The sequence below is a fragment of the Garra rufa genome, chromosome 5, assembly GCF_049309525.1.
Source record: "Garra rufa chromosome 5, GarRuf1.0, whole genome shotgun sequence".
Taxonomy (NCBI): Eukaryota; Metazoa; Chordata; class Actinopteri; order Cypriniformes; family Cyprinidae; genus Garra; species Garra rufa.
The window spans coordinates 19,843,723-19,864,601 of NC_133365.1; the positions used below are offsets into that span (position 1 = coordinate 19,843,723).

The following is a 20,879-nucleotide window of genomic DNA, read 5'->3' on the forward strand; positions in this document are numbered from 1 at the left end:
TTGTTATTTTGTGGCTAAAGAATCGGAAGTCTCATCCATAGTCTTACTTCCGCATTACAAAAAAACGGATAATGAGAACCTGCAAATCATGTAGAATAATGGGAAATACAAAAAAACTCAAAAGTCAAAAGTATTTGCACTGATTTTACATTTATGGGAATTTCAGGACGAAATGTGTTTAATGGTCATACAATGCGACCAAACACACATTTCAGAACAATAATAAACAATAGGGTAGAGTAGGGTAAAACGCCCCCCCTACTTGTTTTTCCCAAAATAACCACTAGAGAAAATCAAGATACATTTTCACTGTTGCTATGCACTACGTTGACAACGGGGATAAACAAATCTCCTTGAAAAAGCTGACACCAGCGACGTGTTTGAAGAGAAGAGGATTTCATGGAAATGCTATAATTTTCAGATATTAGTAAACAAGTGTTTAAGAGAATATTGTTCTGTAGGAACAAAAGACATAGCTTGTGGGGTAAAACGCCCCCCAGAGGGAATAGTTTCTCTCTATTATAATTACTATAATAACATATTTCTGTCTATCAAATCCTTTGTTTTACACTTAATGCAGTATAACTAGGTGGTAAAATCTAAATATTTGAACACAATAAAAAAATTACCTCAACATATTTGTTTGCATGGCTTAGTTATATGTATAAATATAAATGTTAAAAAATTTGATATTTTGGACATTCCTCAAATAAATATTAATATATATACATGTTGATACATTACTTGCCTTTTACTTTTAGAGATTAAAAACTATAGTCTGTTCAATTTGCTGTTGATCTATGAAGAAAACTGGTTGGTAAGAACTGGTTGTTTGTTTTCCCAAATAATGCTAAAAACAATATGAAGAGGTCACCATGCCATACACCGAAGAATTGTTATTCCGTAAACGTGACCACACACATGATATGCGTCGCCCGTACGCAGATAGGATGCGCAAGACAAACGTCTGCGTCCTCGTAGCGCAGTGACGACGCTCTCGAAGACTCACGTCCCTAAATGTAGTCATCCATAGGAGCGAGCAGAATCAGTCTGAATGTAGAGAATTCATTTAACTGAGTGGCTTCAAATTGTATGGCGTTTCTTCCATCACCTCCAATGGCAGTTGCGTTTTGCGTTCAGATCGGTATTCTGTTAGGGCTGCTGTTCGGACAGGCTCAGTCAGCTCGATTATACACTGAAGAGGATCCAGTGGTAATACTGAGCAGCGACAGCCTGAAGCAGACCGTGTTCAACTCCTCCAGCGCCTGGCTGCTTCAGTTCTACTCGTCGTGGTGCGGCCACTGTATCCAGTACTCGCCTACATGGAAAGCATTGGCCGGAGACGTGAAGGGTAGGTGGATCTGTATAACCATCTTCCTGTTTATTCACTCTGTTGGGGAAAGACAATACCATTTCCTTAAACGTTTTAAGGCATTCACTTGAGGCAAACAAGTGTTTACAAGGAAAAGTATGGAATGAGGTTCTTTTGGGATAATAAGCCTTAAAATTGTACCATATTGTGCCAGGGGGTACCATAGTACAGTGATGTTATATTACGAAAGTACCATGGTGCCTTCATTTATTCCATGGTGCTGAATTATTGCAATATCTGTATCCTTACAAATACTGTCATGGTAATGTCCATAGACTTAGTATTACCCTTATTTCTAAGTACTATTTTTCTGTCAGGGCTGTTTGGCTTGTTATTTTAAATAATGTAAATAACTTGTTTCCTAGTACATTATCACATGGGGTTTGCCTAATGAGGCTTACAGTATTTTTGTGCATTTAGACTTAAGTACAGACGAGGACAAGCATGGAAAGTCGATAATCCTTGGTTTGTTGATACACCTGCATGCAAATCCACGGTTGTTGCTGACTGTTTTCTTTATTTATCACTGCGTTCAAGGCCTTTATGTTCACCCACAACACACACACACACACACACACACACACACACACACACACACACACACACAGAGTCAGATAAATGTCTCCAGGTAGTGTACAGTGTATTTATTTTTAGTCATTTTTAAAATGTTTGTGACCCTGGACCACAAAACCAGTCATAGGGGTACATTTAAAAAAAAAAAAGTTTTGATATATTTTTCAGTATTAAATTTACAAAATATTTTCATGGAACATGATCTTTGCTTAATATCCTAATGATTTTTGGTATAAAAGAAAAATCAATAATTTTGACCCATACATTGTATTATTGGCTATTGCTACAAATGTACTTGTGCTACTTAAGACTGGTTTTGTGGCCTAAGGTCACTTTTTTTAACACTTAAGGGATAGTTTACTCCATTAAAAATAATAATTTACTCATATTTATGTCAGTCCAAACCTGAGGAAGATTATTTTGGCCACACTTGGTAATAAATTTGAGCTGTGAAGATCCAAGTGTAACACAACAGCACAATAAATGCATACAATTTGTTCATATTACTTTTATGACTATACTGAGTCAGGTCTTTTTAGTGAGTCAGTTGATCTGGTTCACAAAATCCAAATTATTGATCATAAATCAATCTGATTCCAGTTCTTGAGTTCAACTCACTGACTCGATTTGTCACAGCAGTGAATAGTCCACTGATTCTCAGAATGACAACTTAAATAATGTAAAAAAACTTTTGTATGGTTTTGTAAGATTTGGAATACATAGTCATATTTGGAGCTTTGAAGTTTGAATGATCCAGTATTTGTTCATTCTAACTGCATAAAAAAGAGCTATGAGTATATGAGTTGTTCAATATTTCTTCTTTTGTTTTAGACTGAAGACAAAGTATTTAAAGGTTTAAGAGATTTTAGTAGTAAGAGTTAGTAAGTCATGACAAAATGATCATTTTTGGGTGAACTAATTCATTGAATAGTCCTACAGTGTAACACTTGCATGTTATAACATGTGCAAATACTCTCAGTTAGTATGAGAATATATAACTGAATGTATGATAATTATGCAAGAATAAATATAGTTATATAAAATTTAGATTTAAAATGGGTTTTAGATTAACTATAGCATGTGAAACCACAAAGTTGGTTTGTGAAGGAGCTGCAGGTAGTTTGCAAGTTAATAAATAATTTTTAAATAATTAATTAAATTAAATAATTAATTAAATCATGAAAATGTAAAATAAAAAGGGATTTAAAAACATAAATAAAACACCATCATCATATTAAATATTTTATTTGTTTACCTGCATATCATGTGACTAAACAAATAATTTGGAATATATTCTTTGGTGGGAAAGAGATACAGTCAAACCTAAATTTATTCAGACACCTTTAACATTTCTCACACACTATCACAGCTTATTTGCTGTTGTTTAGAAAATGGTAATAAAATATGACAAGAACTCAGTGATAAACTGTATCAGAACATTCATCTTGTTAATCACAAATGAATTACAGTCAAACCAAATTTTGTTCAGACAACTTAAATTTGTCACATTATCACAGTTTATTTGGTTTAGTTTAGAAAATGGTAATAAAATATGACAAGGCCTCAAGAGTTAAACTGTGTCAGAACAAATACAGATAACTATGATAGAAACGTGTGTAACAAAACATCTAATTTGTATAAATTTTACTAGTAGTCCACTGTATGAAGAATTTTTTGGGTGTAATATTTCAGAGTTTACTTTATTTTGCTATTCTCACTTACATAAATGAACTATAATGTCCTGCACCCACTAGTAGAAAAATATAAAAAATGATACCTGGTGTCTAAATAATTTTTGGTTTGACTGTATGTCTAGCTTTTTAAATCAAGGCATGACCAAGTTTGCCTGATTTTTAATATCATGAGACATTTTCATCAAGCTTAAAATGTAAGCAACACTAATACACAAATAGTGTTACTGGATTTTAAAAAGATATTTTTGATGAAATCAGAGAGCTTTCTGTCCATGCATAAACAGCAACACAACTTTGTTCAAGGCCCAGAAAGGTAGTAAGGACATTGTTAATATAGTCAACGTGACGTCGTAATTTTATGAAGCTACGAGAATATATATATTTATTTTTTTTGCACAAAGAAAACAAAAATAACGGCTGTATTCAACAATTCCACCTCTTCCATGTCAGTTTCCACCATGTGGAAACTCATCATATGTAATCGTACCAAACTTCTCCTGCACTGTATGTGTTGATGAATTCAATTTTAGAGGTTTAGGAACTGATAGACTCAAAGATTTCCTCCTATTGCTTTCATTTTCTGTTTGTTGGTCTGAGATGAGTGCTTTCTGGAATCAGCTCTGGTTGAATGCGGAAAGCCCACCTCTGCTCAAACTGTGGGTCCCAAAGCTACTCTGAATAAATAATGGGATTAACAGTCAATCTTTCTTCAACCCTTCTTAAAGCTACAAGACCAGCCTAATTGCTAATAAAAATGCTTAGACAGCAGTGCTACGTGTCTGCCGTGCTCTAAGCTAACGGGCCGACGGTATTGTGGAGGAAGCCACTTGTGTTGGGTGCAGTGAAGGGTGACGGCGATGAAAAGGTCGCTGTAGACTGACACATTTAATCTAAATGAGGGCAAATGCATTTAACACCTTGTCGGGAAGATGCTAAAAGTAGTAGAGCTGTGAAATAAGGTAGGGTCTGTTTTTAAACCATCACTGTGATAGTTTCAGAGTTCTCTTTCAGTGGTGTTCGCTGCTTTAAGCTTCTTATGGAAACATACTGTGGTGGAACCATGGTGAAGAGATTGTGACATACTGTACAGTAGCTGTTTCCATCATGCTGTTTTTATGCTTTTATCACATCAGAAACAAGTGATGAAAATGGCAAATTTGAAAAAAAAAAATCCTTAATTTGCAAGTTTTTGCTTAAGGTTATGGTTCTTCTATGGCATCACTGCAAAAACACCCTTTCGAAACCTTTATTTTTAAGAGTAAAAATTATCTTCATAAGCTTCTCCTACTTTCCTTAGTGATATTTAGTGCCAGTTTATCAGGAAGTGACGTCTTTGTTCTCTTTGACTCGTTGGATGGAATTTGTGCAAGTTAAATTCATAACTTTGGATGAAAACCCAGCTAGTAAAATCCAAATTCTGAGATAGTAGAGAATTTTCAGTTGGTTCCTTTTTTTTTTTTTTTTTTTTAATTTCCGCAACCATTTTTGGTGTTACAAATTACAAAGTAAGTTTAAATAGAAATATTAAAACGATAGTTCACCTCAAAATGAGTATTAGGTATATGTCATGAATTATGTTGTGCCAAACCTGTATAATCTTTTTACTTCTGTGGAAGATATTTTAAAGAATGTTGGTAACCAAACAGTTTTGGTGACCATTAACTTGCATTATTTGGACTAAAAACAATAATTTCTTAAAATATCTTCTTTTTATCTATCTAATATTTTATTTTATCTAAAATATCTATCTTTTTTAGAAGAAATAAAGTTTGGAATTCAGTTCTGGGTGTTACTTGTTCTTTTCTCCCAAAAAATCCTCAAAGCCCTTTTTTTCTGGGCTTAAATGGGATCCTAAATCCCAGCTTTCAAGTGTTTTTTGGTAATTATTTTTTTTTAGACCATGACCATGAATGCTTGTGTCATTGTCATTATCATATCATACGATACAATATAGACACTTCCAGTCAAAAGTTTTTGAACAGTAAGATTTTTAATGTTTTTTTTTTTTTTTAAAGATGTCTCTTCTGCTTACCAAGCCTACTTTTATTTGATCCAATAACAGTAACATTTTGAAATATTTTTGCTATTTAAAATAACAGTTTTTTAGACTAATATATTTTAAAATATAATTTATTCCTGTGGTTTTAAAGCTGAATTTTCAGCATCATTACTCCAGTCACATGATCCTTCAGAAATCATTCTAATATTTGGATTTGCTGTTAAAAAATATTTATATTATTATTATTATGTTGAAAACAGCTGAGCAGATTTTTTTCAACTTTCTTTGATATATAGAAAGTTCAGAAGAACAGCATTTATCTAAAATAGAACTCTTTTGTAACATTAGAAATGTCTTTATCATCACTTTTGATCAATTTAAAGCATCCTTGCTGAATAAAAGTATTAATTTCTATAGTTTCTAAATTATACCGACTCTTTTAATGGTATGGTGTATAATGTTACTAAAGCTTTTTGTTTCAGATAAATGCTGATCTTTGGATCTTTCTATTCATCAAAGAATCTGAAAGAATGTACTAAAAGTAAATGTAAATGTAATAAAACATTAGATTATTTCTGAAGAATCATGTGTCACAGAAGACTTGAGTAATGATGTTGAAAATTTAGTTTTGATCACAGAAATAATTTAAATTATAAAATATATTCAAATATAAAGCAGTAATTTGAAATTGTAAAAATATTTCACAACATATTACTGCTTTTGCTATATTTTGGATCAAATAAATGCAGGCTTGGTGAGCAGAAGAGACTTTCTTTAAAAAATACATTACAAATCTTACTGTCCAAAAACTTTTGACTGGTAATGTTCTGGATCTGGAATGTAATGCTTTGCTTTTCCTCTTCGTTGGGCTGGGAAGGAAGGGATGATTGTGGCCTTTGGATGACTAACGTTGCGAGGACAAGTCTTCTGTTGAATGCTTTCAGTCTGCCTTTGTTGGCACAAGCTGTCGGCTGGGTGGCTCGCGAGTGGCCGCCTACCAGCTGTTACCTTCACAATGAGGGTCAGATGGCCCTATTGTGGGGATGCGACCCCGCTGTGCATTCCCCCACACATCCCAAAACCCACAGAGTCCCACCCTCAGGTGAAGAATAGAGGGCTAAAGTGCCCCCGGCTGTCCCTCGTCTCTCTCTCAACCAAACATTTTTATCTCAGCTGCCTTCTTCACACCCCATCTGCTTCATCTTTCTGACAGAGATTTTACAGCTGTTCGGTTTATGAGTTTGCGGTAAAAACAAACCACCTGGCTGCGGAAACTACAATGTATGAAATCATGCTTCGAGGCAGTAAGACTATATTTCGTCTCACAAAGTTTTATGCGAGAGACTTAATATCTACGTTTCCGATGTCAGAGCTCAAAACCATGTAATGCATCAAATGATTTTAGGCTTCCTGCCAGAGTTCCTTTTACCTGTCCACTTAGGCTATCTGGCATCTGTTCTGGGTGCCAATACGGATAAAACATTTAGTGTAGACGTCAGCTTGTGTTTTACAACAGAATTGAAGAAATATTACTGGGCACGCGTCTCTATAAATGCTATTTTACCTCTTCACTTTAGGGCTGTATTCTTGTGTAATGTCTAAAAAGAGCATTATTAAACAGAAAACAAGTTTTGACATTATTTGGTACTTAATCATTTGATTTAGCTTGGGTTTATTCACCCAAAAATGAAAAATGAAATCATCATTTGCTCACCCTCATGTCTTTCTAGACCCATTAGACATTTGTTAATCTTCAAAACACTGATGAACATATTTTCAAAGACTGAGAAATTTATGTCGCTCCATTAAAAATCCACTGTGACTTCAACAAAACGCTTCAAGTTCAGAAAGCAATTGCGAAAGTAATCCATAATAGTTTTCATATAAAGCTATTCTGTGTCTTTAGAAGATTTGGTTTAAATTACTCAGTTCACGTGGATTTGATTCTTTATAACAATTTTGAAGTTTTGGTGGAATGGACTTCAGCTGGAGGGACAGAAATCTCAGGTTTCATTAAAATAATTTCATTTGTCATTTAACGATGAATAAAAGTCTAGAGGGTTTGGAACAACATGAGGGTGAGTACTTGATGACAGAATGTCTATTTAATTTTGAATATGCATTGTTTTGTGTTTTTGAAATGTGTTATTTCTATCTACTCTCATAGACTGGGCACATGCCATTCGTATAGGAGTTCTGGATTGTGCTCATGAGAAGAACTTCGACGTCTGCAAGGAGTTTGGGATCCACTTCTACCCCACCTTCAGGGTATGTTTGTGCAAATTATTGTAATTATTCTTTTTAGATTAAACCTATACAGTAAATCCTAACTAGGCTTGTTCAGTATTGAAAGACTCATTAGATGCCCTTTAACAAAAATTAAACAACACTTTAAATATGAAACTAAAACCGTCATTAAGTTTTGGCAATTCACTGCCTTAAAGGGATAGTTCACCCAAAAATGAAAATTTGATGTTTATCTGCTTACCCCCAGGGCATCCAAGATGTAGGTGACTTTGTTTCTTCAGTAGAACATAAACAGAGATTTTTAATTTAAACCGTTGCAGTCTGTCTGTTAGTCATATAATGCAGTGAATAGGCACCAAGCCTTTGCGCAAACTCATCCGGGGCTGTTGGCTGTTAGTAAAAGTGTAGAGGGTCTGCAGTGATCATTTTTCCTTTTCCGTCTGTGCATTTTTTTACTTTACTTTCAAAGGTTTCGTGCCCATCCACTGCCATTTTATGACTGATAGTGCTTTCACACCAGACGCGACTTGCACAAATTAATCGTGCTATTCGTGCGTAGTTGGACGCTTAAACATTTTGAGTTTACTTGCTTCATTCGCGCCTGAAATTCACTTCACAATAGACGCGAATTCATGTCATGGGAGGGGCTTCTGCCACTCGTCAAGAAGATGTATCATACATCTCTGAGTATCCACATACAGCGACGATGATTTTGTCCTACATTGTTGTTTCGGATTTCTGCCTCCATCACTACTAGAGCAAGCTCCTGACTGGTTAACGTGGTGCAAATATTCGCCAAAGTTCACATTATTCAACTTGCGCGTTTCGCGCGAATCATGCATTACACGCGTCAAACGCTCAATTTGACTTCTCGCTCTTAACGCATCATTCGCGTCTACTTTGAACGCACCATGACAGACTGCAACGGTTTGAGTTAAAAATCTTTGTTTGTGTTCTACTGAAGAAACGAAGTCACCCACATCTTGGATGCCCTGGGGGTAAGCAGAAAAACCTCAAATTTACATTTTTGGGTGAACCATCCCTTTAATGAGTGAGTCAATAAGTGATTCATTCAGTCGATTTATTCAAACATTTGATCAATCGAGATTGTTTTTATGAATGGGTCACTGAATCATTGACTTGTTGGATTTGTTTAAAAATGCAGATACATTCAGTAACAAAACATTACCTTTAGATTTGTTTGGAACATTTATTTGGCATATTAATTATGGGGGAATTTCAACAACATTTTAATAAACGACTTAATTTGGAACATATACTTTGTTAGATTTTTTTATGTTTTTTTTTTTTTTTTAAAGAATTTTCTTCTGCTCACCAAGCCTGCAGTTTTTTTTTAATCTAAAATACAGCAAAAGCAGTAATATTGAGAAATAATTTTACTATTTAAAATTACTTTCTTTTTGAATATATTTTAAAATGTAATGTATTCCTGTGATCAAAACTAAATTTTCACGTCATCCTCCAGAAATCATTCTAATATGCTAATTTGCTGTTCAAGAAGCATTTTTATTATTATTATTATTATTATTATTATTAAAATATTTACAAATAGTACATTGTTTCTTTCAGGATTCTTTGAGTAGAAAGGGTGGGGGGGATTATAGAAATTAATACTTTTAATACTTTTATTCAGCAAGGATGCTTTAAATTGATCAAAAGTGATGATAAAGACATTTCTAATATTACAAAAGATTTCTATTTCAGATAAATGCTGTACTTCTGAACTTTCTATTAATCAAAAAGACCTGAAAAAAAAATCTATTGGCTGTTTTCAACACAATAATAATAATAATAAATGTTTTTGAGCAGCAAATCAGAATATTAGAATGATTTCTGAAGGATCATGTGACTGAGTAATGCTAAAAATTCAGCTTTGAAATCACAAGAATAAAATTACATTTTAAAATATATTCAAATAGAAACCATTATTTTAAATAGTAAAATATATTACAAAATTTCACTGTTTTTGCAGTACTTTTGATCAAATAAAAATTTTTATTTATTTTTTTTTTAAATACTTTTGATTCAAATATTTGACTGATAGTGTATATTATGGATAATTTACAATAGTCACCTAGTCATCTAGTTGTCTATTAACAGACTAGCCAATTAATCTGCTGACTGGATTATTTGAATGTAGATTAGTTTTATTTATTTTAATTCCATTAGTAATCTGATAGCCTGTTATACTGTGTTTGCACAGTATAAAACTTTTTTTAAATGTTGCATTTTTGAATTCATGCATTAAGTGCATCATGTTTCCTGTGCTGTTTATTTATGTTTTAGTATGCTGTGGCAACTTAACATTTAAAAATAAGACCCCCTCTATTCTGTTTTGTTGTGCTCATTTCTAGTTGTTTTTGTCTTATCTTTGTCTGATTGAGGTCAGGTAAACCTGAAACCGGCGTAATTATACAATAGACACATGTATTATTACACCCTTATCAAATTTCTTGTTGTCAGAAACTACCTACTTAGGAAACTGTGACAGTTGACATATATATGACATGCTGTTATTATAATTTCGGTAACACTTTACATGTCATTTGTTAGCATTAGTTAATGTATTAACTGTCATGAATGAATAATGAACAGTACATTACAGTATTTATTAATCTTTGTTAATGTTAGGTAATAAAAATACAGTCGTTTATTGTTTGTTCATGTTAGTTCACAGTGCATTAACTAATGTTAACATACAGAACTTGTAGTAAATGCTAAAATCAAGTAAGATTAATAAATGCTGTAGAAGTATTGTTCATTCTTAGTTCATGTTAACTGCTATTGTACGGTGTTACCAAGATTTTAGAAATAATTTCTTTTTTCCCCCCTTTCTTTTTCTAGTATTTTAAGGCACATGACACCACAAATGATTTTGGGAAGACATATCGTGGTAGGTTCAATCATTTTAGCTTTGATTAGAATTGACATTTTGTCAGTTGTTATTGTTGCAGTGATTGTTGTTATTGTGGAACTACCTTGAATTTCTGATTTTGTTTTATTTGTGTACTGATAGGAGCTGACAGAGAGCTTCAGACAGTGAGACAGTTGATGGTGAACTTCCTCCAAAACCACACAAAACACAACTGGCCTGTGGGCTGCCCTCCCCTGGACCCTGCAAGGTGCCCAAATCTACAATATTACCACCCATTTTTAATCATCTTGGCATACACATTCAGCTCCAGACATTTTTAATATTTAACATGCTCTGTCTCCAGGTACCAGAGGGAAATTAGAGATGTTTGTTTAGAGCTTCGTTTCTAGACATAAACGGAGTGTCTCCGTTTCCTATTAAGAAACACTGAGTTTGTCATCTTTTGCAGATCTGAGGACATTCTGTCCTTAATGGGGAAGAAAACAGAGTTCTATACTGCAGTTATAGTTGAGGACAAAGACTCTTATATAGGAAGAGAGGTATGAAAACTGATTGCCAATTTCCTATACATACAAAAAAGTCATTATTTACTCACCCATATGTCTTTCCAAACTGATCTGATTGTTCTTGGCCAATGTTAGTTTTAATCAGCCAATCAATTTTCCGTTCGGTTCATTACATATAATTAAAGCAGGCACAAATTCACACACATGCACTACAGCTTTGCTAAATGACAGAGTTTTTTTCTCAGTGCTGTAAGCATGACATTGCGGCACTGGTGGGCAATTTGTTGTTGTAAGCATTCACTTCAGATGAGACTTCAGATATGTATGCCATTTTGTTTTATTGATATTAAATGAACTGTAATGTGTCCATTCTAGGGTAACTATAGTCATTATGCTGAATTGCTGTACAGCTAGAAAGGGGAAAAATGCAAATGCATGGAAAAAATTAATTAATGGCAAGAGACTTTTTGAAAAATAAATATGGCAATTGGTCTCAGTTTTTCATGATCTGTGCAACACAATTTAAATCAATATGACTTTCTTCCACTGAACACAAAAGATGACAGAAACACAAAAAAAGAATTTTTGCAGAATGTCCAGGTTGCTCTTTGCCAAAACATAAAAGTAGATAGACACTGTAAACCTTTAAAACTATAATGAAAGTATTATATTATAAAGGTATAATTCTATAACACTATAATTCCTGTAAAGCTGTGCAGTAGCTTTGTGAGGAACTTATTTTATTTTAAATTATTTGCTGTACAATTTGTAAGTACAAGGTTAATTTCCCACCTCCTGCTGATATCGTCCGGCCAATATTTTTCTTCTAATTAAACGTGATATATTTATGATACACTCCAGATTCAAAGTCACATATACTGATAAATGCTTGCAAACAAAGAAGTTCTCCTGTGTAGCATGAGTGGACCAGATCGAACTAGCAGAAAGCAATATTTTTAGTGAATATCACATAATAGTATATCTGTTCTTTACACAAAGTTATTGTATTGTTTTAGAAAACCTACATAATACTTTTATGGCGCTATTTTTCCTTTTTTGGTGCTAAACTGACAACATACACGACTAGTCAAAAGTTTTTGAACAGTAAGGTTTTTAATGTTTTTTTGAAGTGTGCTCACCAAGCTTGCATTTATTTGATCCAAAATACAAAAAAAAAAATATATTTTTACAATTTAAAATAATTTCTATTTGAATATATTTTAAAATGTAATTTATTCTTTTGATCAAAGCTGAATTTTCAACATCATTACTCCAGTCTTCAGTGTCACATAATATTTCAGAAATCATTCTAATATGCTAATTTAGCTGTTTGGGAATTATAGAAATTATAAAATTATAGAAATTAATACTTTTATTTATCAAGGATGCTTTAAATTGATGAAATGTAATGATAAAGACATTTATAATGCTACAGAAGATTTCTGTTTCAGATAAATGCTGTTCTTCTGAACTTTCTGTTCATCAAAGAAACCTGAAAAATTCTACTCGGCTGTTTTTAACATAATAATAATAATAATAGTAAATGTTTTTTTGAGCAGCAAATCAGAATATTTGAATATTTCTGAAGGATCATGTGACTGGAGTAATGATGCTAAAAATTCAGCTTTGAAATCACAGGAATAAATTAAATTTTAAAGTATATTTTAAATAATAACTTTAGATGTTTTTGCTGTACTTTAAATAAAATTACTACAGAAGTGCATATCAGCTTAGAACATTGTCTTGGACAAACGGGCCCTTTGAGTCAAAAATGTTGAGAACCACTGTCTTAGACGATGCAATAAACCAAACTTCTTTTGTGTTCCATGGAAAAAGGAAAATAACATAGGTTTCAAATGACGAGTGGGTGCATAGATGATCTAAATGTCCCCTTTAGGCATAATTAGAGATGTAGCTAGAATTGTAATGCTCAATTTAATGTTTTGTGCTCTTTTTAACTAGGTAATTTTGGACCTAATGCCATATGAGGGTTTGGCAGTGAAGAGAGCTCTGAGCTCAGACAAACTTCTAATGGAGAAACTAGGGATAAGTTCAGTTCCCTCAGCGTATCTCTTCTATCCCAACGGCACGCACACTGTCATGAATGTGTACGTTAATGGCCCTTTGCTGAATTCATTTTCAAGTCATTCAACTATCAAATAAAGGTCCTGTTTACGTGCATTTGATACATTTTTGTTTGTGTTAACAGTCAGAAGAGGCTACGCTTTTTCTTCTCCTCCTTTCTAAAACTCCTCCCTGGAGTACACAGGAAACAGACCACCTCGTCCCTGCAGCGTCCTCAGCCTGGGAATAATGGGCAGGGAACCCAGGTGGAGTGGAAAGAGTTTGAAAAGTAAGTTTTGTTGATACAGTTGAGGTCAAAAGATTAGATACACCTTGCAGAATCGGCAAAATGTTAATTAATTTACCAAAATAAGAGAGATCATGCAAAATGTATGTTATTTTTTTTTATTCATTACTGACCTGAATAAGATATTTCACATAAAAGGCATTTACATATAATCCACAAGAGAAAATAATAGTCGAATTTATAAAAATGACCCCGTTCAAAAATTGACATACACTTGATTCTTAATACTGTGTTGCTACCTGAATGATCCACAGATGTGTTTTTTTTTAATAATAGTCCCTTGTTTGTCCTGAAGTGTTAAACTGCCCACTGTTCTTCAGAAAAATCCTTCAGGTCCCACAAATTATTTGGTTTTTCAGCATTTTTATGTGTTTGAACCCTTTCCAACAATGACTGTATGATTTTGAGATCCATCTTTTCACACAAAGGACAACTGAGGGTCTCGTATGCAGTTATTACAGAAGGTTCAAACGCTCACTGATGCTTCAGGAGGAAAATTGATGCATTAAGAGCCAGGGGTTGAAAACATTTTGAATTTAAAGATCAGGGTAAATTTAAATTATTTTGTCTTTTGAGAGACAAGTATCTTCTTTAGATTCTGAAGGGCTGTACTAAATGGAAAAAAGATATTTAGGCAGATATGTACACATCTTTATTCTGTTCAAAAGTTTACACCCCTGGCTCTTAATGCATTGTGTTTCCTTCTGAAGCATCAGTGAGTTTTTTAACCTTCTGTAATAGTTGCATATGAGTCCCTCAGTTGTCCTCAGTGTGAAAAGACGGATCTCAAAATCTTAGTCATTGTTGGAAGGGTTCAAACACACAAAAATGCTAAAAACCAAAGAATTTGTGGGACCTAAAGGATTTTTCTGAAGAACAGCGGGCAGTTTAACAAAATTTTAAAAGTTTAACAATTTCCTGTAAAAGACAGTTTAGAAAGTGAACACCCATAGGTTTTTTTTTTTTTTACTTGCTGTTAATTTAAGTTTTAGATAAGGTAACCAGTATTAATGTTTCTTCAGGTCTAAGGTATACATGGCAGATCTGGAATCTGGCTTGCATTATCTACTAAGGGTTGAACTCGCCACCCACAAGACCTTAGAAGGAGAAGAACTCAAAACTTTCAAGGACTTTGTAACAGTTGTCGCCAAGGTACACAACTTTTTCTTTGCACTTAAGCTGTCTTCTCGCACTGAAATGGTTTATTATTAGAACAGTGAAATTTACAGGGTTGTATCTTACTTGGCCTATTTGATTGTAGCTATTTCCTGGTCGCCAATCTGTGGTGAAACTTCTCGAGACGTTGCTAGAATGGCTAGTCAGTTTACCTTTGGAGAAGATCCCCTACGATGCCATCCTGGACTTAGTAAACAACAAGATGAGGGTAAGACCGTCACCCATTACACAGCTTATTCATTGTCAGACCATCTCATAAAGCCTCTTAAGTTTTTAGTTATTTTTTGTGCATGTGACAAAAGCATAAACCAGTATTTTAGTGGTTTTAAAGAGCTCTGTTTGTATTATTCTCAGATCTCAGGGCTGTACCTGAGTGAGCAAGTGCAGTGGGTTGGATGCCAGGGTAGTAGTGTGGCACTAAGAGGATATCCCTGCTCCCTCTGGACTCTGTTTCACGTTCTGACTGTGCAAGCTGCCAACCGACCTGATGCTCTAGCCAACACTGGTATGAGCGGGGAAATCCCTTCCTCTTAATCAACCAGAAACATGTGCGAGATGATCCCAGGGGTTGCTATTGTCATTGTAGATTTGTAAACTGAGACTAAAAGTTCAGTATAAATAATTCTGTAATATAATATGTTGCTGTTTGGTCTGTAACAAGTAGGTTAGTGGGTGTGTTTTATTAGTTCCTGTTCTTCATTGCTACAATTAGTTTAAACCCACCTTATTCCTTTCAGGGTTTGAGGATGATCCCTTGGCAGTGCTTCAAACCATGCGTCGCTACATTGGGACCTTCTTTGGTTGCCAGCAGTGTGGGAAGCATTTTGAGGAAATGGCTCAGGAGTCTCTGAACCAGGTCAAGTCTGTTGATGATGCAGTACTGTGGCTGTGGAGAAAACACAACCAGGTTAATGCAAGACTCACAGGTAAGACAAAAAAATGTGCATTTTGATAATCATGAGTGACAAAATATATACATTAGTGATCAAAGGTTTGGGGTCAGTAAGTGATTATTTTAAGAAAATATTATTTCTACAGCAAGAATGCATTCAATTAATCATTAACCGTAAATGCTTTTTAATGTTATAAAAGATTTTTTCAAATCAGTTCTGTTTCTATTCATCAAAGTATCCTGAAAAAATGTTTCACAGTTTCCACAAAAATATTAAGCAGCACAGCACTAAATCAGCATATTAGAATGATTTCTGCAGGATCACGTGACACTGAAGACTGGAGTAATGACTGTTGATAAATTCAGCTTTGCCATTACAGGAATAAATTATATGTAAAATATATTCAAATCGAAAACAGTTATTTTAAAGTGCCCCTATTATGCCATTTCCAACATTGTCTTTCATGCAGTGTGTAATCTGCAAAGTGATCTGCAAAGTTGTAAAGCTAAGAGTGCACAATAAATAAAGTTACTGTCTCCCAAAAGAAAGAATTGATTCTGAACAGCCTAAACGAGTGGTTAGTAATTCAACATAATTTAACGGCTACACGTCACAATGTAACACATTTGCATAATTACCGCATATGTTCTACATGGCTGACAGGGTCAGAAATGAACTTTTCCATTGCCCCCTGGAATTGTTTTTTTTTTTTTTTAAGGGGCATTTTTTTACATTTGTAAGGGCATTTTTTTATCGTCACCTTATTATTATAAAACATTTTTTTTACCTATTTAACCAATTACTTTAATCAATATTTCAAACTTTTATCAAGCTTTTTTTTAATCTAAATTATACATGTAAATAAACAGGAACTCATAGGGCTGCAATATTATGACTAAAAACATTATTGTAAATTATTGCTTTTTATATTGTAATAAGGATTAAATAATATCGATATAGAAAACAATATAAAATGGTTTTGTTTCGTTTTGGGTACGTGGCTTCACAGACAAACATGTCAGTCCACGACGTTAGCCAAGTCTAGCACAAGTTATGCAAAAACTCCTGTTGTAATCACTTTACTAAGTGCCTGTGATTCAACAAATGCTTTTGATTGGTTTTAACTAATTGTTTGAGAATTGTTGGAAAATTAGGTGATATTAAATGCATATTTTGAAAAAACAAAAGTTTTTTTTTTTTTTTTTACTTTGCATGCATGTAAACCTATTGTTGGAGACTCCTAAAACAATATTAGGGTCCTTAAAAATGGCATAATGGATAAACTTGAAATTGTAATAATATTTCACAATATTCCTGTTTTTACTGTGGCTTTGAGCATGAGAAACTTAATTCAAAAACAACATAAAAATCTTACCAACCCCAAACTTTTTGACTGTAGTGTAGGAAAAAAAAGGAATTAAAAAGGAAAACTGGTAAGGAAGAATGGGAAAATAAAGGAAAAGGAAAAATGAAAAAGAAAAACAAAGAAAGAGGGAAAAACAGAATTATGGTTAAAACAGTTAAGACACATGAAGACAAATGTAAAAACAGCGAGGAGGGAAGAAAAAAAAGCACTGGAGAGAAAAGGGAAAGGAACAAGAATTGAAACTGCAAGGAAAAAAGGTGGGAGAAAGGATGGGGAACACATGTAGAGAGAAAGAAAGAAGGATGGGAAGCATAAAGAGGAAAGACATAAAGGATAGAATGCAAAGGTGAGAGGAAGAAGAAAAGATAGTAACACAGAAAGTATGATGTAAAAAAAGGAAAAAGAAGAGGAAAAAAAGAAAATAAGTAGGAAGGAAAGAAGGTATGCAATTGGGACTGAAAAGGAAAATACATGAAGGGAGAAGGCAAGAAGTGCAGAAGAAGAAGAAGTGAAGCAAGAAAAGGAAAAGGAAAAAAAAAATAAAAGAAAGGAAGGAAAATGGACAGGAGGGAAGGATGGAGTGAAGGGCAGAAAGAATGAAACTTGGACTGGAAAGAAAGAGAAATAAAGAAAGAAAGAAGTGGAAAAAGAACTAGAAAGAGAGAAAAAGAGGTGGAAAGAGAGAACTAGAAATAAAGACCTGGAAAGAGAGAAATAACTGGAAATAAAGAAAGAAAGGAACAGGAGGGCTGGACTAGAAAGAAAGAAAGAAAGAAGTGGAAAAAGAACTAGAAAGAGAGAAAAAGAAGTAGAGAACTGAAAAAAAAGAACTAGAAAGAAAGAAAGAAAGAAAAACAGAGAAAGAATGGAAAAATAGAGAAAGAATTAGAAATAAAAAGAACTAGAAAGAAAGAAAGAAAGAAAGAAAGAAAGAAAGAACGGAAGGAAAATGGACAGGGGAAGGATGGAGAGAAGGGCAGAAAGAATTAAATTTGGACTGGAAAGAAAAGAAAGAAGGAAATAAAGAAATGAAGTGGAAAAAGAACTGGAAAGAGAGAGAAATAACTGGAAAGAGAGAAAGAAGGAAAGAACTGGAAAGAACTAGAAAGACCAAAGCAATAACTGTAAAAAGAAAGAACTGGAAAGAGAAAAAGAAAGAACTGCAAAGTAAGAAAAAACTGGAAAGAAAGAAAGTAAGAAATAAAGAACAAGAAAGAAAGAAAAAGAAAGTGAGAAAGAACTGGAAAGAAAAAAGAACTAGAAAAAAGGAGAAAGATGCAAAGAGAAATTCAGGAAGAACTATGATCATATTTTAATAACCATACTGTAATATATACATACTATTTATATGTAAAGTTCTCATATGCATGCTAGCAGACGTCACCCTCATAGCTGATTGCACTCATTATGCAGGTTCAATGAGCGAGGACCCCATGTTTCCTAAGACTCAGTGGCCGACTCCTGATCTCTGTCCCACATGCCATGAGGAGCAAGAAGGTCTTCATGTCTGGAACGAACAGATGGTGCTTGCCTTCCTCAAACAACACTATGGTGCCTCAAACATCTCCCCAAAATACTCCAGCAACAGCCATCCAGAGCCAGGCCATCCTGCTCCCGACAAACCCAAAGCCATAACCAAACCCAACAGCAACGTTCACCTCAACCACAAGCTAAAACCATCACCTGACAGCGCTCCTAAACACCAGAAGCGAACTGACATCGATGATGCAGGAGAGAAGTACAGGGGTGTCCAGATAGAAGCCAGGCCAGGCATGACGTTCCTAGGTCTAGGATTCTCCAGCGTGGACATGAGTCTCTGCGTGCTGCTCTACGCCCTCTCCTGCGTCTTCCTCATGTTCATGTTTTTCTTCTTCCGCTTTCGCTCAAAGAGATGGAAAGCCAGAAACTACCGGCCTTACGTATAGCGGAGCTGGAAAACTGTGGATAAGGTGAATGTAATATATGAAACCCCTGCCAAGTGTTGAAGGAGACTTTTAATTTATTTGATTATTTTTATTTGTTTCCGTTTTTGTTGTTGTTGATGTTTTTGTGAAGTGTTTTCTAATGAAGAACTTGTTGAAAGTTTAACTCGTGCATCAGGCCTAGTTGTGCGAACGAGCACCTGTTAGCGAGTATTTCTCAACCCTAAACAAACAGAGATGAGGATTTAACAGGAGAAACTATTTTATGATAGTGAAAGTAACAACCTAGGTCAAAGTATATTTTTATGAATATTCTACATTATTTATAGAGATTTTTATCCAAATAATATATCCTAAGTTTCTCACAGGGTATATATCGCTCTCTATGAAAGTCACTCTGTCCCCATATTTCTGTTTGATGGTCCAAAAAACACTTGGGAGCATGATTTATTCTGTTGCTCAAGGTCGCTAGCAGAGAAGCCAGTGACATGTAACACACTGCCTGTCAATGACCAGATGTGGAAAAACCCTCGGTTTTGTTACTCTTGTGGTACATTGAAACAGTTATTTTCTTTTTTAGTCTGCATGTGAAGTCACAAAAAGAGCTACAGTGGTGCATTAAGTTAATTTTAAGCTTTGTTTGATTTCTATAGTTTTTTTTTAACCTAGTCAAAATGCTTCAGAATTGGTTGTATTGGTCTAGTCAGCAGTTATGGATTTAAAATTACTACAATAATCTCTTCCAAAAAACAAAAAGGTGTCAAATTGTCAGATTTTTTTAGTACTCAGTAATACTGAGCACACTTAGTGAGTAACCTTTATTCATATTCTCAGTTTTTTTTTTCTATAGATTAGAGACTCTTTTGAACTGGAATTTATTTTATTTTATATATATATATTTTTTTTTTTGTCCAAGTCACTGTAAAAATAAATGCATTCTGTTGTTGAGCTCATAGAAAACACACTATACATGTTGAACCTTAAGGAAAATGATTATTACAGTATTCTCAGAGTAGTGCTGTCAAACGATTAATCGCATCCAAAATACGTTTTTGTTTAGATAATATGTTTAAATAAACGTTTTTGTTTATAATATTATGTGTATAATAAATATACACAGTACACACACACATAGTATGTAAACAAAAACTTATTTCGGATGCAATTAATCGCAATTAATCGTTTGACAGTACTAACTCAAAGGATTCCTGATCGCAGACACTTATTGTTCGAAATTTATATTACTACAGCAGTATTTTGATTCAAAGTTTAGAATTAAAATGTGATGATATTGTAAAACTTTCAATATCATTATAAGCATTAGGTTTGTGGATTGAATTGTACTATGTTCCGCTTGTAATATTTATTTCGTGGAGCAGTGTTAATGTGGACCTGAGGCTAAATATTTCTGAAGATTTTTTAATAAACTACAGCTTCTGTGTTGTGACAGTATATGTGCACATAATGGTGGCCTTCTAAGCTGCTCCAAATGAACGGCTGTAAATTACATTGCATTTCATTATTATTTCCAGTGCTTTAAGAAGTATATTTTTATGTAAAGACTATTTTGTGGGGGGTGGGGATGGGGGGGGTGTTGTTCTGTATATATGTAATTTGTCCTTTCAGAGGAGTCGTTGCATTTTGTATGAAGAACACTGTACGTTGTCTTTCAAATAAAAATGTATAATTCCCATCATTTTCGAGTTTATAACTACCAACTGTGTATCTATATCCATCAATGATTTGTAATGTATACATGTTTCTTTTTGAGATCATTTTTCTAAAGAGCCGTTCTCAAACGATCATTTGTCAAGAGCACAGTCGGATGTACCGTCCTAAGAACACGGTGTAACTGCAACTTTCA

General features: G+C 34.0%; 1 protein-coding gene across 1 annotated transcript; it reads left to right on the forward strand.

The window, feature by feature from the left end:
• Positions 1 to 1,022: 1,022 nt before the first annotated feature.
• Positions 1,023 to 20,582, forward strand: qsox2 (quiescin Q6 sulfhydryl oxidase 2). Its single transcript, XM_073840716.1, has 12 exons — positions 1,023 to 1,351; positions 7,806 to 7,906; positions 10,751 to 10,799; positions 10,923 to 11,028; positions 11,230 to 11,320; positions 13,250 to 13,395; positions 13,497 to 13,640; positions 14,681 to 14,810; positions 14,920 to 15,042; positions 15,189 to 15,339; positions 15,572 to 15,760; positions 18,507 to 20,582. Exons 1-12 carry the CDS (start codon positions 1,093 to 1,095, stop codon positions 19,016 to 19,018), a joined length of 2,001 nt encoding a protein of 666 aa, XP_073696817.1. The 5' UTR covers positions 1,023 to 1,092; the 3' UTR covers positions 19,019 to 20,582.
• Positions 20,583 to 20,879: the final 297 nt, after the last annotated feature.

What these genes read in the sequence shown, in the direction of transcription:
- qsox2 (XM_073840716.1), top strand. Translation starts at nt 1,093, where the DNA reads ATGGCGTTTCTTCCATCACCTCCAATGGCAGTTGCGTTTTGCGTTCAG. An exon ending in CCTCCCCTGGACCCTGCAAG is followed by an intron (nt 11,029 to 11,229) that starts GTGCCCAAATCT and finishes CATCTTTTGCAG; the next exon opens with ATCTGAGGACATTCTGTCCT. An exon ending in ACTCTTATATAGGAAGAGAG is followed by an intron (nt 11,321 to 13,249) that starts GTATGAAAACTG and finishes CTTTTTAACTAG; the next exon opens with GTAATTTTGGACCTAATGCC.